This window comes from Scyliorhinus torazame, chromosome 6, assembly GCF_047496885.1.
Source record: "Scyliorhinus torazame isolate Kashiwa2021f chromosome 6, sScyTor2.1, whole genome shotgun sequence".
NCBI classification, from domain to species: domain Eukaryota; kingdom Metazoa; phylum Chordata; class Chondrichthyes; order Carcharhiniformes; family Scyliorhinidae; genus Scyliorhinus; species Scyliorhinus torazame.
The window spans coordinates 53,201,201-53,227,221 of NC_092712.1; the positions used below are offsets into that span (position 1 = coordinate 53,201,201).

The window sequence follows — 26,021 nt, forward strand, 5'->3', positions numbered from 1 at the left end:
TCTCGCGCGCTGGTCCCCCTCGCCCTTCTCGCGCGCTGGTCCCCTCGCCCTTCTCGCGCGCTGGTCCCCCTCGCCCTTCTCGCGCGCTGGTCCCCCTCGCCCTTCTCGCGCGGTGGTCCCCCTCTCCCTTCTCGCGCGCTGGTCCCCCTCGCCCTTCTCGCGCGCTGGTCCCCCTCGCCCTTCTCGCGCGCTGGTCCCCCTCGCCCTTCTCTCGCGCTGGTCCCCCTCGCCCTTCTCGCGCGCTGGTCCCCCTCGCCCTTCTCGCGCGCTGGTCCCCCTCGCCCTTCTCGCGCGCTGGTCCCCCTCGCCCTTCTCGCGCGCTGGTCCCCCTCGCCCTTCTTGCGCGCTGGTCCCCCTCGCCCTTCTCGCGCGCTGGTCCCCCTCGCCCTTCTCGCGCGCTGGTCCCCCTCGCCCTTCTCGCGCGCTGGTCCCCCTCGCCCTTCTCGCGCGCTGGTCCCCCTCGCCCTTCTCGCGCGCTGGTCCCCCTCGCCCTTCTCGCGAGCTGGTCCCCCTCGCCCTTCTCGCGCGCTGGTCCCCCTCCCCCTTCTCGCGCGCTGGTCCCCCTCGCCCTTCTCGCGCGCTGGTCCCCCTCGCCCTTCTCGCGCGCTGGTCCCCCTCGCCCTTCTCGCGCGCTGGTCCCCCTCGCCCTTCTCGCGCGCTGGTCCCCCTCGCCCTTCTCGCGCGCTGGTCCCCCTCGCCCTTCTCGCGCGCTGGTCCCCCTCGCCCTTCTCGCGCGCTGGTCCCCCTCGCCCTTCTCGCGCGCTGGTCCCCCTCGCCCTTCTCGCGCGCTGGTCCCCCTCGCCCTTCTCGCGCGCTGGTCCCCCTCGCCCTTCTCGCGCGCTGGTCCCCCTCGCCCTTCTCGCGCGCTGGTCCGCCTCGCCCTTCTCGCGCGCTGGTCCGCCTCGCCCTTCTCGCGCGCTGGTCCGCCTCGCCCTTCTCGCGCGCTGGTCCCCCTCGCCCTTCTCGCGCGCTGGTCCCCCTCGCCCTTCTCGCGCGCTGGTCCCCCTCGCCCTTCTCGCGCGCTGGTCCCCCTCGCCCTTCTCGCGCGCTGGTCCCCCTCGCCCTTCTCGCGCGCTGGTCCCCCTCGCCCTTCTCGCGCGCTGGTCCCCCTCGCCCTTCTCGCGCGCTGGTCCCCCTCGCCCTTCTCGCGCGCGGGTCCCCCTCGCCCTTCTCGCGCGCGGGTCCCCCTCGCCCTTCACGCGCGCGGGTCCCCCTCGCCCTTCTCGCGCGCGGGTCCCCCTCGCCCTTCTCGCGCGCGGGTCCCCCTCGCCCTTCTCGCGCGCTGGTCCCCCTCGCCCTTCTCGCGCGCTGGTCCCCCTCGCCCTTCTCGCGCGCTGGTCCCCCTCGCCCTTCTCGCGCGCTGGTCCCCCTCGCCCTTCTCGCGCGCTGGTCCCCCTCGCCCTTCTCGCGCGCTGGTCCCCCTCGCCCTTCTCGCGCGCTGGTCCCCCTCGCCCTTCTCGCGCGCTGGTCCCCCTCGCCCTTCTCGCGCGCTGGTCCCCCTCGCCCTTCTCGCGCGCTGGTCCCCCTCCCCCTTCTCGCGCGCTGGTCCCCCTCCCCCTTCTCGCGCGCTGGTCCCCCTCCCCCTTCTCGCGCGCTGGTCCCCCTCCCCCTTCTCGCGCGCTGGTCCCCCTCCCCCTTCTCGCGCGCTGGTCCCCCTCCCCCTTCTCGCGCGCTGGTCCCCCTTCTCGCGCGCTGGTCCCCCTCCCCCTTCTCGCGCGCTGGTCCTTCTCGCGCGCTGGTCCCCCTCGCCCTTCTCGCGCGCTGGTCCCCCTCGCCCTTCTCGCGCCCTCGTCCCCCTCCCCCTTCTCCCGCCCTCGTCCCCCTCCCCCTTCTCGCGCCCTCGGCCCCCTCCCCCTTCTCGCGCCCTCGTCCCCCTCCCCCTTCTCGCACCCTCGGCCCACTCCCCCTTCTCCTACCCCCGTCCCCCTCCCCTTCTCGACCCCCTCCCCCTACTCGCCCCCTCGTCCCACTCCCCCTTCTCGCCCCCTCGTCCCCTTCCCCCTTCTCGCCCCCTCGTCCCCCTCCTCTCCTGCGCATCTTCCACCTCCCTTCTCTCCTGCGCACCCCCCTCTCTCCCCCCCCTTTCTCACGCTCGTACGCCCTCGGCCCCCTCCTCCCCTCCTGCGCGCCCTGGACCCCCTCCACCCCCTTTCCACGCACGCGTGCCCTCGGCCCACCCCACCCCCTCTTCCACGCGCGTGCTCGTCCCTCCCCCCCCCCATCTCGCGCGTGCTCATCCCTCCCCCCCATCTCGCGCGTGCTCGTCCCTCCCCCCCATCTCGCGCGTGCTCGTCCCTCCCCCATCTCGCGCGTGCTCGTCCCTCCCCCCATCTCGCGCGTGCTCGTCCCTCCACCTCCACCACACGCGTGCTCGTCCCTCCCCCCCACCTCGCGCGTGCTCGTCCCTCCCCCCCATCTCGCGCGTGCTCGTCCCTCCCCCCCATCTCGCGCGTGCTCGTCCCTCCCCCATCTCGCGCGTGCTCGTCCCTCCCCCATCTCGCGCGTGCTCGTCCCTCCCCCATCTCGCGTGTGCTCATCCCTCCCCCCCATCTCGCGCGTGCTCGTCCCTCCCCCCCATCTCGCGCGTGCTCGTCCCTCCCCCATCTCGCGCGTGCTCGTCCCTCCCCCCATCTCGCGCGTGCTCGTCCCTCCACCTCCACCTCGCGCGTGCTCGTCCCTCCCCCCCACCTCGCGCGTGCCCGTCCCTCCCCCCCATCTCGCGCGAGCCCGTCCCTCCCCCCCCCCATCTCGCGCGTGCTCGTCCCTCCCCCCATCTCGCGCGTGCTCGTCCCTCCCCCATCTCGCGTGTGCTCATCCCTCCCCCCCCCATCTCGCGCGTGCTCGTCCCTCCCCCCCATCTCGCGCGTGCTCGTCCCTCCCCCCCATCTCGCGCGTGCTCGTCCCTCCCCCCCCCATCTCGCGCGTGCTCGTCCCTCCCTTCCCCCCCCATCTCGCGCGTGCTCGTCCCTCCCTCCCCCCCATCTCGCGCGTGCTCGTCCCTCCCTCCCCATCTCGCGCGTGCTCGTCCCTCCCCCCCCATCTCGCGCGTGCTCGTCCCTCCCCCCCCCCCCCAATCTCGCGCGTGCTCGTCCCTCCCCCCCCCCAATCTCGCGCGTGCTCGTCCCTCCCCCCCCCATCTCGCGCGTGCTCGTCCCTCCCCCCCCCCCATCTCGCGCGTGCTCGTCCCTCCCCCCCCATCTCGCGCGTGCTCGTCCCGCCCCCCCATCTCGCGCGTGCTCGTCCCTCCCCCCCATCTCGCGCGTGCTCGTCCCTCCCCCCATCTCGCGCGTGCCCGGCCCTCCCCCATCTCGCGCGTGCCCGTCCCTCCCCCCATCTCGCGCGTGCCCGTCCCTCCCCCATCTCGCGCGTGCCCGTCCCTCCCCCCCATCTCGCGCGAGCCCGTCCCTCCCCCCCCCCATCTCGCGCGTGCTCGTCCCTCCCCCCCATCTCGCGCGTGCTCGTCCCTCCCCCCCCCCATCTCGCGCGTGCTCGTCCCTCCCTTCCCCCCCCATCTCGCGCGTGCTCGTCCCTCCCCCCCATCTCGCGCGTGCTCGTCCCTCCCCCCCATCTCGCGCGTGCTCGTCCCTCCCCCATTTCGCGCGTGCTCGTCCCTCCCCCCCATCTCGCGCGTGCTCGTCCCTCCCCCCCATCTCGCGCGTGCTCGTCCCTCCCCACCCCAATCTCGCGCGTGCTCGTCCCTCCCCCCCATCTCGCGCGCGGGTCCCCCTCGCCCTTCTCGCGCGCTGGTCCCCCTCGCCCTTCTCGCGCGCTGGTCCCCCTCGCCCTTCTCGCGCGCTGGTCCCCCTCGCCCTTCTCGCGCGCTGGTCCCCCTCGCCCTTCTCGCGCGCTGGTCCCCCTCGCCCTTCTCGCGCGCTGGTCCCCCTCGCCCTTCTCGCGCGCTGGTCCCCCTCGCCCTTCTCGCGCGCTGGTCCCCCTCGCCCTTCTCGCGCGCTGGTCCCCCTCCCCCTTCTCGCGCGCTGGTCCCCCTCCCCCTTCTCGCGCGCTGGTCCCCCTCCCCCTTCTCGCGCGCTGGTCCCCCTCCCCTTCTCGCGCGCTGGTCCCCCTTCTCGCGCGCTGGTCCCCCTCCCCCTTCTCGCGCGCTGGTCCTTCTCGCGCGCTGGTCCCCCTCGCCCTTCTCGCGCGCTGGTCCCCCTCGCCCTTCTCGCGCCCTCGTCCCCCTCCCCCTTCTCCCGCCCTCGTCCCCCTCCCCCTTCTCGCGCCCTCGGCCCCCTCCCCCTTCTCGCGCCCTCGTCCCCCTCCCCCTTCTCGCACCCTCGGCCCACTCCCCCTTCTCCTACCCCCGTCCCCCTCCCCTTCTCGACCCCCTCCCCCTACTCGCCCCCTCGTCCCACTCCCCCTTCTCGCCCCCTCGTCCCCTTCCCCCTTCTCGCCCCCTCGTCCCCCTCCTCTCCTGCGCATCTTCCACCTCCCTTCTCTCCTGCGCACCCCCCTCTCTCCCCCCCCTTTCTCACGCTCGTACGCCCTCGGCCCCCTCCTCCCCTCCTGCGCGCCCTGGACCCCCTCCACCCCCTTTCCACGCACGCGTGCCCTCGGCCCACCCCACCCCCTCTTCCACGCATGCGCGCCCTCGGCCCCTCCTCCCAATCTCACCCGCGTGCGCCCAAGGCCCCCTCTCCCCCTCCCCCTTCTCACGCGCGTGTGCTTCCGCTCGGCCCCTCCTCCTTTCCTGCGCGCCCTCGACCCCTTCTCTCGTGCGCGCCCTCGGCCCCCTCCCCCTTCTCACGCGCATGCGCGCGCTCGGCCCCCTCCTCCCTTCTCATGCCCGCCCTCGGCCCCCTCCCCCTTCTCACGCGCATGCGCGCGCTCGGCCCCCTCCTCCCTTCTCATGCGCGCCCTCAGGCCCCCCCCCCCCCTCACGAGCGTGCGCGCGCTCGGCCCCTTCCTCCCTACCTGGGCCCAATACCCTGCCCTCTCCCCACAACCCACCCAAACTTTGGACAAGAAGGGGCAATTTCGCATGGCCAATCCACCTAACAGTTCAACAAAGATATGCACAGTAGGATGCAAGCAAGCTGAAATGTTTTCAGAAAATAAATATACAATTACAAATTTAAGCAAAAATCTTCTGAACCTTTGTTTTCCCTTCTGAGACTAATGTAGGAAATACTTTTAATGGCTGGTGTACTCCCACGTGTACAATCGATGTAAGTTGTCGCAGGCATTGGATTGCAAGGATATTAAGTCTTCACAACATTTAAAACCTGGAAGTCAAGTTAGTTACTGGAAGAGTCCGTGCTATAAACCCTGACCAAAGTGAACTTGAGGAATTCCCAGTTTGATTGCTGTAGTATAGTTACATCTAAAGTTATCGGTGCATGAGATTAGTCCTGAAGTAGTTGTGCATTTGTAAAGATTATTTAATTCTTATGGTGTTTCCTATTAATCCCAGCAACAGCTATCAGTGCTAGCAATTGACCATTTGCATGCTGTCCAGATCAAAAGATTAATAAATGAGTAATTACTTGCAGTTTTGTTATAAAATCTGTAATTGCTTAACATTAATAATAAGATGGAATTTTTATGTGCTCCTGTAATCACTGCATTTGACATTTGGTTTCTCAATATGCCAGATCATATTTCACCCAGTGTCATCTGTGAAATGCAAATAGTTCAGAGAACGTGCAACTGCAGCCCGCTTAATCAGCCTATGTTTAAAATGTGGGGATGGAATGGATAACAGGAGTATTCATCTTCTTCAAATCAACTTTACTAAAAATATAATTTGATCTCTGATGGCATAATAGACCTGGTATGGTGCTTTTTTGTGCTAAATTTTGTTTTATTTATTAATTGCATTTGAGTGTCGATGGCAAGGCCAGCACTTATCACCCATCCCTAATTCTCCATGAGAAGGTGGTTGTGAGCTACCTCCTTGAACTGCTGCAGCTCGTGTAGTTTAGACACTTCCACAGGGTGTTTTGGGAGAGTGTTTCAGATTTCTGACCCAGTAACAGTGAGGAAAATGGAAGGAAATGTCTATCAGAGTGCAATCCTTTGTTCCACTTAGTATAAGTCGTGTGTAGTTCAGTAAAGGATTGGTCTGGATTTTGGCGTACTGTGATATCCTCACAGTTGAAAAACTTGGTGACAGTACAGTTCAAGTATACATTTCAATGAGGGTGCCTGGCACTCATGGAACTGTACGCTGACATGAGTCGATGCTTTCAGGAAAGGGTAACGCTAAGGAAGGAAGAGTTACCAGGGACAAATATAGGGTTAAATGTTTGGTGTCAGCCTTGGTTCAATGGATGCACTCTTCTGAGTCAGAAGGCCCACGGGTTCATGCTCAACACGAGAGAATCTAATTTAAGCTGACACTCCAGTGTATGTATGAGATATACCAAGGCTCGCCCATCCTCACCGGAAAGATCCCATTGTGTTATTTGAATAAGGCCAAGGAAATTCTCATGATCTCTCTTGCCCACCATCACTGAAACAGTGGCCATGTCCAAATATTTATGGGCCTGTGCTGTATATTTGACTGCTGCATTTGCCTACGATGCAGCAAGTAACTACGTTTCTTCAGCCACATCACTGGCTGCAATGTAGCAAGATAAATGATCTTTTCAGTGGTACCACGTATACTGCACCCATCGCTGTACAAAACCGTCAGGTAGAAATGAGTGAAAATTGAGTGTTACAAACCTGTTCTTCAACAATACAAATTTTGTTACAACGTGAACATCCTTTTTCGCTCTCGCTCCACCATCAGGAGAAAGGCCTTCCTGTAATAATGGTTCAACTGGGCAGGTGGCGGTGTGTGGAGAGTATAGAGAATTGTTTTGGGGAACATTTCCAATGATGTGAGAGCGGGAGGGAAATAATTATCTTGGAGTCGTACATAGTGGGAGTAATTGTTCTCCGACTTCAATGAAAAGATTCCAAAAGCATCATTGTGAAGTTAGACAGTTTTCTTTTTTGTTCATTTCTGGGATGTGGGCATCACCGGTTAGGCCAGCATTTATTGCTCATCCCTAGTTGCCCATTAGAAGGTGGTGGGGAGTTGGTTTCTTGAACCGCTGCAGCCTTGAGGTGTAGATACATCCACTGTGCTGTTAGGGAGGGAGTTCCAGGATATTGCGCCAACGACAGTGAAGGAACGGCAATATATTTCCAAGTCAGGGTGGTGAGTGACTTGGAGGGGAGCCTCCAGGTCGTGGGGTTCCAGGTATCTGCTGCTCTTGGTCTTGGACGTGGGTTTGGAAGGTGCTGTCTGAGGAACCTTGGTGAGTTACTGCAGTGCATCTTGTAGATGGTACACATGGCTGCCACTGTTCCATCGGTGGTGGAGGGTTTGAATGTTTGGGGGAGCAATCTAGTGCTCCCCCTTCCACAACCCCCTTTTGATGTTACCCCAAAATCTAGAAGACACTTCAATCAAACTGTTGAGCAATGGTAAACCGGATGCAAATAATAATGAGGGATTACAGAAATGTTTTGTTTTCTCCTTCCGTATTCTCTGTAACTGTCCTTCTTTTCCAAGATGTACATACTTTCTGGGGTGCAGTTCCATTTGTACCTCATCTAAGGACCATTTTGTTTGCTTCCATCTAAAATGAATGTCAGTGCCGATATTTAACCATGGAAGATAACACAAATGAATCTAATTTTATCCTCAACCTAATACCTGCACATCATCATTTTCCAGCAAGAATTAATGACTGGTAATTGGGAGCAGGAATGTTTTATGGTAATTTTCATCACTAGCGTAGAGGGCCAGAGGCTAATTATAGCAACTGGGGCTCTGGTTGACATGAGGTAACACACCATTGACTGGAACTTACTCGAGCCAGCACCTTTATTCACTGTGCCACTGAGGAATTGTAATTGGCTCTCCGAACTAAACGACTTGCACAAAATATTTCTCTCTTTCTACTTCTTTCTTCATATATTTTTTCATAAAAGGCGCAAATTTAATGTGAAAGGCCAAGGCACAGGGCATAGTATTGAACATCACCAAAATCGTGACCATGAGTATATATGGTAACTTAGGAATAGTGAATAGTAGTGGCTTAGTGTAAAAACCAGAAGATGGTACAAGAACAAATGACTGTAAGAAATCACTGTATAATAACTTGAAATGTTGAGTGATTCATTGAATATTATAGAAATAGCTCTTTCTCTTTTTTAAAATAAAGAAATGCTTTTTCCTGGGCTGCAAAACAGAAGATAGTGAAGGCGGTTATCTCAATCAAGGACGTGTCTCTGGCACAAACAGATTGAAACAAGACATTGCTAGGAGAAGGTGGGAGGTGACCTTGTGACCCATATGTGACGGTTAGACAGGATGTCCAAACAGCTTGAGCCACCAGAGACTTAATTGACTTTGGATGGAAATAAGAGGGATTACCTTGAATATATTTTCTATGCTAATGGACGATCAAATAAACGGTTGACACAGGTTTTCCAGAAGTAAGATATATAAACTGACTCTCGAGGGAGAAAATTACACCGGACAGAAGAGAGCTTTTTGAGGTGGACAAATACTACCTCCAGTTTGTTACCATGGTTAACTCGAGAAGACTTGGGACAAAGGAGAGCTTTTCGAAGTGACCCATGCAGGCGACTGGCCGAATACTTTGGTTAGCTCAAGGACACTGAAGAAAACCGAAACTACTAGCTGTGGAGATCAACTTCATCTAATTCGGGACCAGTAAACTATTCTGAGGAGATGCTGCCATCAGCTGTGGAGATCAACTTTCCCTTGCTTCCCAAGTCTGTTTGCCTGGTCCACAGACAATTTTGACCTGTAACAGGTTGAATGTGTTTTCTGCCTTTTTTTTGTTACTTACAGCCCAAGAAGGAGGTCATTCAGCCCATCGTGCCCACACCAGCTCCCAAAAGAGCTACTGTCCAGCCCTATCTCCGTAGCCCTCTAAATTAACCACTTTCAAATACGTATCTCGCTGTCTTTTGAAACCTATGGAATTCAACTCCACCACTTCTAGGCAGCGCATTCAAAATCCCAATAACTCGTAAAGAGGTTTCTCCTCAGCTCACTCCTCAGTCTCTTGCTGACCACCTTTAAATTGTGACCCCATGTCGCTGACATACTAACTAGTGGAAACAGAATATCCTCTGTCCCCTGTCGAAGTTGTTCATAATTTTGAACACTTCAATAAGATCACCTCTTAATCCTTCCTGCTCCAAGGAGAACAAGCGGGGAGGTGGTGGTATAGTGGCATTGGCACTGAATTAGTAATCTGGAGGCCCAGGATCATTCTCTGTGTTCCTGGGTTTGAATCCCACCATGACAGATGGTGAAATTTGAATTCAATAAAAATCTGGAATTAAAAGTCCAATGGTGACCATGAAATCATTGTCGATTGTCGTAAAAACCCATCTGGTTCATATGTCCTTTAGGGAAGGAAATCAGCCATCCTTTTCTGGTCTGGCCTACATGTGACTCCAGATCCATAGCAATGTGGTTGACTCTTCAATGCCTTCTGAAATGGCCTAGCAAACCACTCAATTCAAGGGCACTTACGGATGGGCAACAAATACTGGCGCAACCAGCAACACCCATATCCCGTGAACAAAAAATAAATCTCTAATCTTTCCTTGTATCTATAATTCCTCATTCCTGGTATCATTCCACTAAATCTTATCTTCACTCATTCTAGGGCTTTAACATCCTTCCTTAAATGAGGTGCCCAGAACTGAACACAGTACTCCAAATGTGGTCTGACCAAAGATTTGTAGAGGTGTAGCATCACTTCCTTGCCTTGATGCTCTATGCCTCTATTTATAAACCCAAGGATCCTATAAGGATCCTTAACAACTGTTTCAACTTGCCTGACTACCTTCAGAGAATTAGGCAAGAACAGGTCAGAGGTGAGGAATCCTGTGGCGAGTAACTAATTTAGAGTCTAATGATAGCTATGAGACTGTTGTCATCAAAAGTCTGGTTCACAAACACCCTTTGAGGGTGGAAATCTGCTACCCTTACACGGTCTGGCCTACATGTGGGCAGCATGATAGCACAGTGGTTAGCACAGTTGCTTCACAGCTCCAGGATCCCAGGTTCGATTCCCGGCTTGGGTCACTGTTTGTGCAGAGCCTGTACGTTCTCCCCATGTCTGTGTGGGTTTCCTCCGGGTGCTCCGGTTTCCTCCCACAGTCCAAAGATGTGCAGGTTTGGTGGATTGGCCATGCTAAATTGCCCTTAGTGACCAAAAAGGTTAGGTGTGGTTATGAGGTTAGGGTGGAGGTGTGGGCTCAGGTGCTCTTTCCAAGGGCTGGTGCAGACTCGATGGGCCGAATGGCCTCCTTCTGCACTGTAAATTCTATGATACTTCCCACTTGCTTGGAAGACTGCAGCTCCAACAACACTGAAGAAGCTCAACACCTTCCAGGACCAAGCAGCTCGCTTCATTGGCACCCCATTCAGTCCCCCCAGTAACAGCCGTGTGTACCATCTACAAGATGCACTGCAGGAACTCACCAAGACCCCTTAGCATCTTCCAAATCCACAGCCACTACCATTGAGAAGGACAAGGGCAGCAGACACATGGGAACCCTACCACCTGGAAGTTCCCCTCCAAACCACTCATCATCCTGGCTTGGAAATGTATCGCCGTTCACGAGGTGCCAAATTCTGTGATATTAAAACATCAAGGGATACAGGAATATGGTAGAGAAATGGTGTTAAGGTAGAAGATCAACTCTAATCTTGTTGAATGGCAGAGCAGGCTTGAGGTGTTGAATGGCCTGCTCTTATTTCTCTTGTTATGTTATAAAACACTTTTTGGAAGTCCCTATATATTAAATCAGATGTATTGCCTTCATCAAAACCTCAGATTATTTTGTTATGAACAACTTGTACAAGTAACTACTAATTTTGTCCTGGATTATTGTTTCTAAAAGCCTTCTCACCCCCAAGATTAAATTGATCCCCAACTCTACCAATACCACCAAGCCAAGGGATCAACCCTGGATCAATGAATAGTGCAGGAGAGCATGCCAGGAACAGCAACAGGCATACCTAAAAATGATGTTTCGATCTGATGAAGCTCCAACACAAGGTTACTTACATGCCAAACAACAAAAGCAGCATGCAATCCCACAACCACTGCATCGGATCAAAGCTCTGCAGTCCTGCCACATCCAGTCATGAATGGAAGTGGACAATTAAACAACTTACTGGAGGAGGAGGCTCCTATTACACCTCTTATAATGAAGGGTGGGCCCAACATATCAGTGCACAATATAAGGCAGAAGCCGGAAACCTTCAGCCTGGAATGCCGAGTGGATCCATCTCTGCCTCCTCCAAAGGTGTCCAGTGCTACAGATGCCTGACTTAAACCAATCTGATAGATTCCACATGATATAAGAAGCAGCTGAAGGCACTGGATACTGCAAAGGCTATGGGCCCCGACAGCATTCCAAAATAGTACTGAAGACTTCTGCCCCAGAACTTGCTGTGCCCCTAGCCAAGCTGTTCAGTACAACTACAACACCTGTATCTACCCGGCAATGTGGAAAATGGTCTAGTCATGTCCTGTTCAAAAAAAGCAGGACAAATCCACCCCGGCCAATTGCCATTCCATCAGTTTACTCTCAATTATCCATAAAGTGATGGTAGGGATCATCAACAGTGCTATCAAGCGACACTTGCTTCACAATAACTTGCTTGGTTTGGGTTCTGCCAGGGCTACTCCGCTCCTGACATTACTACATGGTTCAAACAGGGACAAAAGAGCTGAACTCTCGAGGTGGGAATGAATACCCTTGACATCAAGGCAGTATTTGATTGAGTATGGCATCAAGAAGCCCTCGTCAAACTGGAGCCGTAGGAATCAGGGGCATACCTCTGGTGGTTGGAGTCGTACCTGGCACAAAGTAAGATGTTTTGGTTGTTGCAGGTCTTTCATCTCAGTTCCAGGACATCACTGCAGGAGTTCCTCAGGCTAGTCCCAACTATCTACAGCTGCATCATCAAAGACCTTCCTTCCATCATAAGGTCAGATATGCAGATGACTGCTGATGATTGCACAATGTTCATCATTATCAACTCCACGGTTACTGTACCAATCCTTGTCCAAAGACCTGGACGTACTCCAGGCTTGGGCTGCCACACGACACGTAACATTTTGGGCAGCACGGTGGCATAGTGGTTCGCACAGTTGCTTCACAGCTCCAGGGTCCCAGGTTCGATTCCCGGCTTGGGTCACTGTCTGTGCAGAGCCTGCACGTTCTCCCCGTGTGCGCGTGGGTTTCTTCCGCGTGCTCCGGTTTCCTCCCACAGTCCAAAGATGTGCGGGGTTAGGTGGATTGGCCATGCTAAATTGCCCTTGGTGTCCAAAAAGATTAAGTGGGGTTACGGGGATAGGGTGGAAGTGTGCTCTTTCCAAGAGCCGGTGCAGACTCGATGGGCCAAATGGCCTTCTTCAGCACTGTAAATTCTATGAAAAACAAATTTGTGCCGCGCAAGTGCCAAACAATGACCTTCTCCAACAAGAGAGAATCTAACCATCTCCCCATCGCATTGATGGCATTAAAATTGCTGAATCCCCAACTATCACAGTAACTTCATTGCATTGTTAATGTGAGCCTACTTGTGACAATAAAGATTATTATTATTATCAATATCCTGGGTGTTACCTTTGACCAGAAATTGAACTAGACAAGCCATATAATCCTATGGTGAGCAACCCACCTTCTGATCCCACCATTGACAAGGCACAAGTCAGGAGTGTAATGGAATACTCTCCACTTGCCTGGATGCGTGCAGCTCCAACAACGCTGAAGAAGCTTGGCACCATCCAAGACAAAGCCGCATGCTTCATTCGCACCCCACCTACAAACATTCACTCACCCCACCACCAATGCACAGTGGCAGCAGTGTGTACCATCTACAAGATGCATTGCAGGAACTCACCAAGAGCTCATCAGGCAGCACCTTCCAAACCCACGGTTGCTGCTATGTAGAACAACAGTTTCCAACCGTTTCCTTTCAGCAGATAATAGATTGTCATCAAAAGCTTTTGCTGACCACAGTGTTTGCCAGCTGTTCAAGCACATTTTGCATAGGCCACGGCTGATTTAGAGTACCCAATTCTTTTTTTTCCAATTAAGGGACAATTTAGCATGGCCAATCCACCTACCTGGCACATCTTTTTGGGTTGTGGGGTGAGACCCACGAAGACACTGGGAGAATGAGCAAACTCCACGGACAGTGATCTGGGATTGAACCCAGGTCCTCGGTGCCATGAGGCAGCAGTGCTAACCACTGCGATACCGTGTTGCCCTGTCAAACCTGTATAACAACGGGTGTTGAAACCGCAACAATTTCTAATAGTTTATAATGCACACTCACAAATGCATTGCGGATTATGTTACAGAAGGATGTTTGTGAAGCAAATTGCATTGCGAATAATAATGTAGCATTAGTTATAATACATGCGCAGGGTCCATGTAATTGTGTTATTTTTTCCCACTGACCACCTGCAGTACTGTAGCAGACCATCAATGGTCTGTGGACCACGGGTTCGGAACCACTGATCTAGAAGAAAAAGAGCAGCAGATTCACCACCTGGAAATTCCCCTCCAAGCTACACATCATCCTGACTTGGAAATATATTGCCATTCATTCACTGCCACTGGGTCAAAATCGTGAAATTTCCTCCCTGATAGAACTGTGGTTTGCCCAATCCACATGGACCTATAGCAGTTTGCGAAGGCAGCTTCCCACCACCTTCTCGAGGGCAATTAGGGGTGGGCAATAAATACTGGCCTGGCCAGCGATGCCCACGTCCCATGAACAAATATAAAATAAATGTCACTTTTCATAGTCTTAGATAAATTTGTATTTTTTGACTTTTGTGCAAGTTGGCTGGCACATGACAATTTGCATGAAAGTGCAACTTAATGCACCAGAATTGATTGAATTTTTGCAATAGTTGTTCAGTCTTAATGTTAGCCATTTAATGATAATCCGGCTAATGTAGTAATGATTCCACCATTTCAAAACCAGATAGCAAAATGGTAAATCTACAATTATTTCTCAAAGCAGCGGTCAGTATATCAAAAGGTAGACATTAATTAATTTTGTCTTTCTTGCAGTGATCTTGAAGATGACTTGCTTAGTGATGACTGGGGATTGAGCAAAAAGGTAAGGTGAACAGAAAATCACCTATTTAGAGTTCTTGTTCTCTCGGTCTTGTATGCTTTTTGCATAATTTGTCATAGCACTAGAAAAAGATTAAATATTTGTAATGCTTTTTTAAAACTAGATTGTACAGAGTTGCTGTACCTTTAGTCAATGCACGGAATGGCAACATAGCATTGGGAAACTGACTTTCAAATGAGCAGTACATAATGCACGAGTTAAATGTATTCTCAAGTGAACAAAGCAATTGGTAAACTCTGCTACAAATTATGCTGCATTTTCTGTTACTTAATAGAGTAATATTTCTTGCATTCATCAGCTAGTTGCTGGCTGCGTCATCTAAATGAGTAATCACACTTTTCAAACTGAACCGAGAACAAATTGTTCTTGAACTTGCTGCAGATTTGAACAGGTGATTTACTCTGTTTACATGTGCAATTTTATGTCCTGGTTTTAAAACCAGTATGAATTGTTTCATGACACAATAGTATTTTGAGGACTTTTTGTGAATGGTATCCATTTTGAGTTAAGAGCTTACACGCCTGAGATTGGCAGTTAGAGGGTGAAAGTCCAGCTTCATGACAAATGGTCTGGAGCAATATACAATCGGTTTACTAGCAGATTGGTAGAGTTACTATTAATACATTGATTTTGGTTTTGCAATTCTAAAATTGTTGTCCAATTGTATTTGCAATAGCATCAATGATCAGCAAAATGCATTCTCTTAAACCTGTTAATATCAGAAAATACAGGCAAAACAAAACATTTAAAATTAAACTCTAGGAGTATGAGGCAGATACTTGAGAATGTAGCAAGAATCTGCTATTCTGTGCAATACAAAGATGCACCAAGTGCTAATTTTCAGTTACTTGAGGCCTTTCTTGCACCAGTTTTCCAAGTTGCAGGAACAGTTTTAAAATGGTTGCAATCTGACAGGCTAGAAATTAAAATTGTGCTATTGCAAACAAAAGCTTTTTGGATAATGACTTTTAGAAGAGGTAATTTAGCAATTTTTTTCCATTTGAGATGTTCTTGCTTTCTCATTTACTTGCATTTTTAAATATTTCCCACATTAGAATCAGTCTGACCAATCCGACGAAGAGCTTGATGATAACCTTTTGCAAAGTGATGAAGAAGCCAGTGAAAGGTACAATACAGTCTGTCCTGCATTTTGTGCTCTGGAATCTCAAAAATGTACACTTCGAAATAAAAATGATGGTTAGATAAAAGACCATAATTATGGTTCAGACTGCACATTATTGTACACTGGAAATGTAATTTGTTCAGTAAATTTAATTCTGTTGAGCAAGAGTCTGTTGGCCTGTTCGTTTATCCTCTGGGTTCAGCTACCCATTCACACGCTTGGATATTTGGCACATCTGACTAAAAGGAGCAGAAAAAACAATTCATGGAAAGCTTCCTCGTAACTACATGGCACTGAGGTTAATACGTTTACGTAGAAGTGCCTCTTTTAATCATAGCCATCTTTACAGACCTCAGGAGAAAGAAATTAAGAGTAGCTGATAAAAAGCATTTTAGCGATGTGAAGATTGCTATCGCTTCCTCATTTAATGCTGCAGTAATCTGAAGTTTTATATTATTTCATCACCATGGTTTACCAATGCTGAATGTTTGCCAATCATAATATTAATATTATTTCAATCATTCTCTTTTGAGGGTTGTGTTTTACCCATCTACAACTGTCAGCTAAATGTTAAACAGACAATACTCTGAAGTCTGTAAAATTCACTTGTTACTAATTCTTGTGTCTGCTGTAATTTTGTTCAACTGGGATTATTAGATAGTCACTATGCATGCAGAAGGGGAGCCACTTTTTTGTATTGTGCAAGTATTACCAACTGAAAATATATTAGTCTTGACAGCTGACGACAATGCCAAAGGTAAGCATGCCATATTTCATAGAGTAGGGTTGTGGAAGAACCATTTTTGCTGAGTTTTCTGCACCACCACAAGTAAATCTGGCAAGCTTATCTACGATGCTGTTAGATGTGCCGGGGGTTTGGTGTGACGAAATGCGCGGTCATCTATCTACTTTGGATCTGAAAAAGACGCATTGGACTATTTCTCCAGTGATGAGATGTTAGGAACTGTGGAGGAGCAAGAGATTTGGGAATAAACGTGCATAAATTACAAAAAGCTAGTGCATAGCTGCAAAAGGTAATCAAAAAGACAAACTAAACGTTGGCCCTTTTCTCAAGTTGATAGTTGTACAGAGCAGTCAGGTCCCATCCAGATTGCTGATTTAGTATTGGGCACTGAACATTGTGAAAACCTTACAACAGTTGATCACCGCATATAAGTCAACTGTTGAAGCTTTGAAAATTCCTTCCACAAATTGGGATCGACCAAATGCAAGTATAAAATGTGAACCTCCTGTGTTGATGCAGGAGGACCTATTTCTATTCGTTGGTCATCATGTACAGTCTGTTTTAGTTGATTTGTGTCTTTCCTGCATCTTCTTCAGAGCGTGCCCCTTAGTGACTGCTTGATTTCATGCTCCAACGTAGAAGGCAGGTGCCACCCTAATCGCGTATCTCGGAGCTGAAAAATTGGGGCCAACTCGCAATGTAAATAACCCGAGTACAAGTCTAATCATGCATTTTGTCAGAGAAAATGGATTGCCTTATACATTGGATGGACTTATGCACCTTGATTTACAGTAGCTGTGGAAGGAGTAGAGTGAAAATTCACCAGAATGATGACGACAGCGTGATGGGCTAAATGTGGTGATAGATTGCACAAGAGATAAGAGCAGCAGTAGACCACCTGATCTGTCGAGCCTGTTCACTATTCAGAGCGATCATGGTTGATCTTGAGCTTCAACTCCAGTTGCCCGCCCATTCTCCATATCCGTTCATTACCTGAGACACCAAAGATCGATCCCAGCCTTAAATATAGTCATAAACTTGACTTGGGCTTAAAGAATTGTGTGTCATCTGATTGAGGTATTTGAAATAATTAATGGTTTTGACAGAGTAGATGCAGAATAACCTGTTTTTGATAGGGGAATCCAGAACCAGAGGCCATATTGTTAAAAATTAAGTCAGGTTATTTAGAAGTGAAATCAAGGAGCACTTAAAGGATAGTGGAAAGTTGGAACTTGCTCCCTGAAAAGACTGGGCGGCACGGTAGCACAGTGGTTAGCAATTTTCCATCACAGCACCAGTGTCCCAGGTTCGATTTCTGGCTTGGGTCACTGTCTGTGCGGAGACTGCATATTCTCCCCGTGTCTGTGTGATTTTCCTCCCGCAGTCTAAAGATGTGCGTGTTAGGTGGATTAGTCACACTAAATTGCCCCGTAGTGTCCAAAGTTAGGTGGGGTTGCTGGGTTATGGGGATAAGTGGAGGTGTGGGCTTTGGTAGGGTGCTCTTTCAGGGGCCGGTGCAGACTGAATGGGTCGAATGACCTCCTTCTGCACTAAATTCTATGACTATGGTGGATGAAGTGATATGTTCAACTAAATTTGCTAGATTTTCGTTGGGTTGGATATTAAGGGATGTGGAACCAAGGCAGGTTTATGTTGAGATAAAGATCAGCAATTAGAACATAGAACATAGAACGATACAGCGCAGTACAGGCCCTTCGGCCCACGATGTTGCACCGAAACAAAAGCCATCTAACCTACACTATGCCATTATCATCCATATGTTTATCCAATAAACTTTTAAATGCCCTCAATGTTGGCGAATTCACTACTGTTGCAGGTAGGGCATTCCACGGCCCCACTACTCTTTGCGTAAAGAACCTACCTCTGACCTCTGTCCTATATCTATTACCCCTCAGTTTAAAGCTATGTCCCCTCGTGCCAGCCATTTCCATCCGCGGGAGAAGGCTCTCACTGTCCACCCTATCTAACCCCCTGATCATTTTGTATGCCTCTATTAAGTCTCCTCTTAACCACCTTCTCTCCAACGAAAACAACCTCAAGTCCGTCAGCCTTTCCTCATAAGATTTTCCCTCCATACCAGGCAACATCCTGGTAAATCTCCTCTGCACCTGCTCCAAAGCCTCCACGTCCTTCCTATAATGCGGTGACCAGAACTGTACGCAAAACTCCAAATGCGGCCGAACCAGAGTTTTGTACAGCTGCAACATGACCTCCTGACTACGGAATTCAATCCCTCTACCAATAAAGGCCAATACTCCATAGGCCTTCTTCACCACCCTATCAACCTGGGTGGCAACTTTGAGGGATCTATGTACACGGACACTTAGATCCCTCTGTTCATCTTCCAAGAACTTTACCATTAGCCAAATATTCCGCATTCCTGTTATTCCTTCTCTACATTAAACTCCATTTGCCACCTCTCAGCCCAGCTCTGCAGCTTATCTATATCCCTCTGTAACCTGCTACATCCTTCCACACTGTCGACAACACCACCGACTTTAGTGTCGTCTGCAAATTTACTCACCCACCCTTCTGCGCCTTCCTCTAGGTCATTGATAAAAATGACAAACAGCAACGGCCCCAGAACAGATCCTTGTGGTACGCCACTTGTAACTGAACTCCATTCTGAACATTTCCCATCAACCACCACCCTCTGTCTTCTTTCAGCTAGCCAATTTCTGATCCACATCTCTAAATCACCCTCAATCCCCAGCCTCCGTATTTTCTGCAATAGCCTACCGTGGGGAACCTTATCAAACGCTTTACTGAAATCCATATACACCACATCAACTGCTCTACCCTCGTCTACCTGTTCAGTCACCTTCTCGAAGAACTCGATAAGGTTTGTGAGGCATGGCCTACCCTTCACAAAGCCAGGCTGACTATCCCTGATCATATTATTCCTATCTAGATGATTATAAATCTTGTCTCTTATAATCCCCTCCAAGACTTTACCCACTACAGACGTGAGGCTCACCGGTCTATAGTTGCCGGGGTTGTCTCTGCTCCCCTTTTTGAACAAAGGGACCACATTTGCTATCCTCCAGTCCTCTGGCACTATTCCTGTAGCCAATGATGACATAAAAATCAAAGCCAAAGGTCCAGCAATCTCTTCCCTGGCCTCCCAGAGAATCCTAGGATAAATCCCATCAGGCCCTGGGGACTTATCTATTTTCAGCCTGTCCAGAATTGCCAACACCTCTTCCCTACGTACCTCAATGCCATCTATTCTAATAGCCTGGGTCTCAGCATTCTCCTCCACAACATTATCTTTTTCCTGAGTGAATACTGACGAAAAATATTCATTTAGTATCTCGCCTATCTCTTCAGACTCCACACACAACTTCCCATCCCTGTCCTTGACTGGTCCTACTCTATCCCTAGTCATTCGCTTATTCCTGACATACCTATAGAAATTAAGTCATTGAATGGTGAAACAGGCTCGAGGGGCTGAATAGCCTAGTCCTTGCCTATGATTCACTTCCCAGTGGCTCTAGGCCTCGCTAACGGAGTGCTTATTAGTACTCTTTGTAATTTTCAAACATTGCTCCATTCCACGGCCAACTCTTTTGTGGTTTTAAATAATAGGCTTTTAATGAAATGAATTTTCTAAGTCCTGCAAATTGCATTCCAGTTTATCCAGTCTTCTCCTCCTCTTCTCTCTCTCTCTCTCTCTCTTTCCCCCCCACCGTGCCCAACCACCACCAATGGAAATCTTAAATGAAGTTTTCAGAATGCTGCTCGTGTGGCTGTTTTTTTTTTGTCAATCTGTACCTCTGGTGATTGGGAAAAACCACCATGATTTTTGTTTGTATTGTGTAAACCAGATACAATAATATCTAACATAACACGCTTTAAGATTTATCTATCTTAAGACTTATTAAAGGAATAGCACAAGCTATTATAAAGTCAATATACTCTGGATTAATTGTTTTGATTATTTTTGTTGTAGGGTACTTATTAATGACCACCAAGGCTGCAACCTGAAGTGCAATTAGATGATGACAGCGCAGAAGGTAGTCATTTGGCCCATGTCCGTGCTGGCCCTCCTTAGGAGTCATTCATGTATTGTCACTCCCCTACCAATTCTCCACATTCCTTCATATTCCACCTTTTCAGATATTTGGGAAGTGTAGAAAGATTCATGGCACAGAAGGAAGCCACCATGTTCGCTTTGTCTGTGCCGGCCAAGAAATGAGCCCCCAGTCTCAGCCCATTTTCCAGTACTTGGTCTGTAGGTCTGAAGGTTACAGGACTTAAAGGGTATATCCAAGCATCTTTTTAAATGAGTTGAGGGTTTCTGCCTCAATCACTCTTTTAGCACTGATACCAGACTCTGGGCATCTTCTTGGTGAAAACATTTTTCCTCATCCCCCTCTAACCCATCATTTTAATTGATGCGCCTTAGTCAATGATCTCTCTGTTAAAAGAAATAGATGTTAGCTTCTGGCTGCTGTTGAGTAAAGAGTTCTGCTCCTTTCCCAAATACCTTTATTTTCCTTGAACACACTATACAAAACACTATCACCACCACAAGTGGCATCTGCAACCCCTTTACATTCATGTCAATTATTGGATACTTAACATCAATTTGACGTGTAATTGGAATGTGTCTTAACCCATTCATAACAGTCTCCCCTTGGAGAAAACAATATCATTTGGTAAATACTGGTTTCCACCGAAAAAACAAAATTTCAAGAAACTCAAAATCAGACGCAATTCCTCCCCCTTTTTCCTTCAATTCATTTCTGGAAGGAAAAAAAACATCACAGGAACAGACGTCGTCCATTAATAATATCCAAATGTTTCTGTGAACTAGTCCCTCTCTTCGTAAAAAAATTGGATAATTGATAGCTACTGTCGACACATTTCATTTTTGCTATCTCTTTATCCAACGTCTGTTTCAAACTGGCGATGTCTATCCTTAACTTTTTCTCATTCACACTTTTTGTAGAGTGCACACTTTCCCACAGGGATTTATTGTCAATGTGACACTCAGTGGCTTTATTACCCAAATGTCCTAATCCCAAAATGTCTGTCAATATCGGAGATATATAAAACGCCATATCCACCGCCTCGACAAGGCTTAACGTCTCAGTGGCCAAAGTGCTTTTGCCCACTCCTTATTTTCTTTGTTTCTCACACAAGGGGGCAACATTTACCATTGTTCCCCAAAAGGAAAATTATAAAACCACCTGTGCTTGAAACCCCATCATATAAATTTGCATAGGATGCATCACCATAAACTATGAGTTTCAAGTGCCTAAGATCACCTAAAACCGGGAACCTCAAAACATTGCATTTTTAGTTTGGCCAACGCTTTATTTGCTCTCATTATGTCTTCTACTTTAGGATCATTCATTTTTGTACTCAACTCTAAGACATCAAAACTAATGTCCGGTCTAGTCTGTATATCTAACCAATTCAGTTGAATTAAACTTCGCAGTTGCTTTTTTTCTGTCTTTGAAACCACCGCATCTTTTTGTGAAACCCGACCACGGCTAATTACTATTGGGCTGATGCTCTCCAAATAAGATTGCTGATGTAAAGTTGTACCTAACTCAGTCTGTCCGATTTCCAATCCAATATGTTTAAATGCACCGGAAGCCTGACTTCCAACACTGAATTCTTTTATCAACCCAGAGATTACAATAGCTTCAAAATCACTAGTCTCACCCCACAAAAAATCATCGACTTGTATTATAAAGATGCCAGAAAGATTTCCTTTATAGTGCCAGTAAAACATTGCCTTTTCTGCTTTCAACTGGCAACAGCCAAACGTTAACAAAACTGACCGTACCGAAATATACCACACTCTTGGCGCATCATTTAATCCATATACACATTTGTTCAACTTCCAGAGTACCCCTTCTGTGTTAGCTGCCTCTTTAGAAGGATGGAGAAAAATGTCTCTGAAGCTGATGCACCTGCAAAAAGCCAGCTTTTATATCTATAGATTTGTATTCCATGCCTTTGTGGCTAATAGAGCCAAGAAGACCTTTAAAATAACCTTTCCTGCCGTAGGTGAATCTAACTTAAATCCCAATCTTCTAAGCTTTCTTCAAATCCCCTTGCCACAAGCCTGGCCTTTGCCGTATAAGTTCCATCCGGAAGAACCTTTTCCGTGCAAATCCATCTGTGGAATAGAGCTCTTTGTCCCCAATCGGGTACTTCCGTGTATACCCCAAATTCGCTCCAACTATGCAGTTCTTGCTGTTTGGCATCTGTGGAGGGAAATTAATGAGTTGCCAATTTAGAAGCATGGTGGGAAATGCTTGACTATAGTTAACACTGCTTTTTAGCGAAAATACTGAAATATTCTGGTCTTGCCCTTATTATAAAAACACATTGTCCTCCGAAAGATAACAAAATGTGTACTCGAATTGTTTTTAGCCAAGGGCAAGTACTACGTATTTCAGCTTATGTACTTTCCAAGGTCTATTTAATATAAACATGGCTGTTTACTTCAAACTGTGATTTCAGACTATAAAACATGCTGCCTTCAATCGAATCTGAGTGCAGTGCACTAGCTTTTGCAGTTGGAACACTCTCCGCAAATATATTTGTGTAAATAAATTTCCTTAAATCGAACCTCGAGGAATTTGTCTTTATTATGATTTCCACGACAGCATCTTTGATAACTTTTTCATCTAATTTATTGGAGGCCACCAAAATCTCATGAGTATGTGGGCTTCTACTCCTAGTAGCATTCGTAGTCTTACCCATGTTCCGAGACCGTGACAAACTGCGTCCCCTATCCTGCCTGGTATCTCATTCTGTCCTGCTACTGCTTGATCTTTCCCTCCTGCTGTGAGATGTCCTTTCAATAGTTCTCGACCTTTTCCTGTGAACCTGTTCACTATCCGATTTACTATCTGAATTGGCACTGCCTTTCTGTGCCCTCCATTTTTGAACTTCGTGTTCCCAATCCATTGTCTTGACACCCTCACCTTTATGCTGTATATTCAACCAGTGTTTATATACTTTCTAGTGGCCTTCCCTTTTCTGCTAATAACAGTTGCATCATTCCATTGACTAGATACTTCTGGCAACTATGTCACTTTTGTACCAACCTTTGGCAGCTGTCTTTTCGGAAAAATGGCCTGTTTAATTCATCAGAAATATTGTGTTCCTCTACAGAAACCCTGTCTATATTAGTTAACTGGTCCTCATAGTTCTGTAACACGTGTGTACCAGATGACCCTGGTTCCTCATCCTGTTCTGTCTGCTCTGTCTAAATTTGAAAATTTGTAATCTGTACCCATTATCCTTGATGAATGTACCCTCATAGCCTGATTGCCATTTTGCAAAACAATTGTTTTACCATCTATGCCAATGATCTTTCCTAAACATTTCCATTCATTAAAATTGTCTCTCTTGGACAGCACGGTGGCACAATGTTTAGCACTGTTGCCTCACAGCACCAAGGTCCCAGGTTCGATCCCATCCCTGGGTCACTGTCCATGTGGAGTTTGCACATTCTCCCCGTGTTTGAGTGTGTTTTGCCCCCACAACCCAAAGATGTGCAGGTTTGGTGGATTGGCCACGCTAAATTGCCGCTTAATTGGAGAAAAAGAATTGGGTACTCTAAATATTAAAAAAGATTGTCTCTGTTATAGTATACTATGTCACCTTGCTGAAAAACTGTATTTGATAGCCGTACATTATGCCTTAAAGCTCTGCGAATTCTTTCAGAGACTTCTGTTTCCAAAAAAGCTTTTTTACTGCTATGTAATGCATTTAAATGCTCAGCAAAGGCAGAGCTAATTATAGTCCCTTCCCAAGTTGGAGGCTGGTCATCCAAAATGGTCGGAATTTTAGGATTTCTACCAAACACTAATTGCTAGGGACTATAGCTCCCAACCATCTGCAATGAATTCTTTGCATGTACTGCCCATGCTAAGGCTGAATTTAACTTGCAATTTGGCCAAAATATTCCAGAGCATGTCATCTATTACTGGATGGTTTCTTTCACAGACACCATTTCTAAATGGGCTTTCCACAGCTGTATTCATGACTCTGATATTCACATTTTCACACACATCCCTAAACTCATCATCAGCAAATTGTTTAAGGAATTTTACCAGTGGGCCCATTTCCGTCCATATCCATTTTTCCATGATCTGATCCAGGATTACTCCCTTTTCTTTACTACGTACAATGGTTGATTGACTAAATCTGGTCGCTAAATCTACAAAATGCAAAATAAATATATTCGCTTTATCCCAGATCTTGTGGTCCGTGGCCAAATTGTCGTTCAAATCCCTGGCCAAAGGTAGGGTTACTATCGGTAGTGATGGTGTCATAGAACATAGAAAAGTCCAGCAGAGTACAGGCCTTTCGGCCCACGATGTTGTGCCGACCATTTGTCGTAATCTAAGATCAACCTAACCTACACCCGTTCAATTTACTGCTGTCCATGTGCCTGTCCAAGAGTCGCTTAAATGTCCCTAATAATTCTGACTCCACCCCATCTGCTGGCAGTGCTTTCCACGCACCCACCACTTTCTGTGTAAAGAACCTATCTCTGACACCTCCACTACACCTTCCTCCAATCACCGTAGGGACTTTTCACAGTAACTTCATTGAAGCCTACTTGTGACGATAAGCGATTATTATTAAAATTATGTCCCCTCGTGACAGCCATTTCCGCCCTGGGAAAAAGTCTCGCTATACACTCTATCCATGCCTCTCATCACCTTGTACACCTCTATCACGTCACCTCTCTTCCTTCTTCGCTCCAGTGAGAAAAGCCCTAGCTCTCTCAACCTTTCTTCATAAGACATGCCCTCCAGTCCAGGCAGCATCCTGGTAAATCTCCTCTGCGCCCTCTCCAAAGCATACACATCCTTCCTATAATGAGACGACGAACTGGATACAATATTCCAAGTTTGGTCTCACCAGGGTTTATAAAGCTGCAGCAAAACCTCGTGGCTCTTAAACTCAATCCCCCTGTTAATGATAGCCAACACAGCATACGCCTTCTTAACAACCCTATCAACCTGGGTGGCAACTTTGAGGGATCTATGTACGTGGATCCCAAGATCCCTCTGTTCCTCCACACTTCCAAGAATCCTTCTGTACTTACTACAAGCCTCACCAGAAGTGCTACCTGCAACCCCATTACATATCCGTGGCATTTATTGGATACTTCACATCAATTTGACATGTATTGGATCTTAACCCATTCCTTGCAATAAATGCTTCCCATCCACTCTATCCTTGCCCCCAACACCCTTGTACACCTCAATCAGATCTCCCCTCAGCCTCCTGTGTTCCAAGGAGAACAAGCCTGGCCTATCTAATCTTTCCTCATAGCTAATGTTCCCAGTCTTCGCAATGGTCTTGTATATTTATGTAAAATTAGATCCTTTTTTTTATTATTTAACAAATGCTGGCCAGCATTTGTTGCTCAAATGCCCTTTAACTGAGTGGCTTGCTAGGCCATTTGAGAAGGCAGTTAATAGTCAGCCACATTGCTGTGGGTCTGGAGTCACAGGTAGGCGAGACCAGGTAAGAATGGCAGATTTCCTTTCCTAAAGGACATGAGTGAACCAGATGTTTTTTTAACAATATTGGTGAAAGTTTTATGGCTATCATTACCAAGACTGATTTTATATTCCAGATTCATTAATTCTATTTACATTCCACCAGCTGCCATGGTGGGATTTGAACCCATGTTGCCACAGCATTAGCCTAGGCCTCTCATTTCAAAACGGGACGTAGACAAAGCGGGAAACTACGGGCCAGTTAGCCTAACATCTGTAATCAGGAAAATGTTAGAAGCTATTATTAAAGATGTCATCTATTGATCACTACCGGTTGCAGCTATGCGGAGCTAAGCCGCACGATCGGCAGCTCCCGCGATTACGGACTTTCGGGCTCGCTAGAGGAGCCCCAACGGAATTCTTTTTACAGACAACCCGTGGGGAAGAGGAGAGAGAGGTCCCCTACCGACATTTATGGACCGGACCCAAAGT

The 26,021-nt window shown here is 48.6% G+C and overlaps 1 protein-coding gene across 2 annotated transcripts in view; it reads left to right on the forward strand.

The window, feature by feature from the left end:
- The window catches only part of rbm33a (RNA binding motif protein 33a), a 342,024-nt gene that overhangs the window by 78,605 nt on the left and 237,398 nt on the right, over nucleotides 1-26,021 (forward strand). For both annotated transcript variants that reach the window (XM_072508201.1, XM_072508202.1), the window contains exons 3-4: nucleotides 14,086-14,134; nucleotides 15,208-15,278. In XM_072508201.1, coding sequence (XP_072364302.1) covers nucleotides 14,086-14,134; nucleotides 15,208-15,278 — 120 coding nt within the window. The remainder of the gene's footprint in view (nucleotides 1-14,085; nucleotides 14,135-15,207; nucleotides 15,279-26,021) is intronic.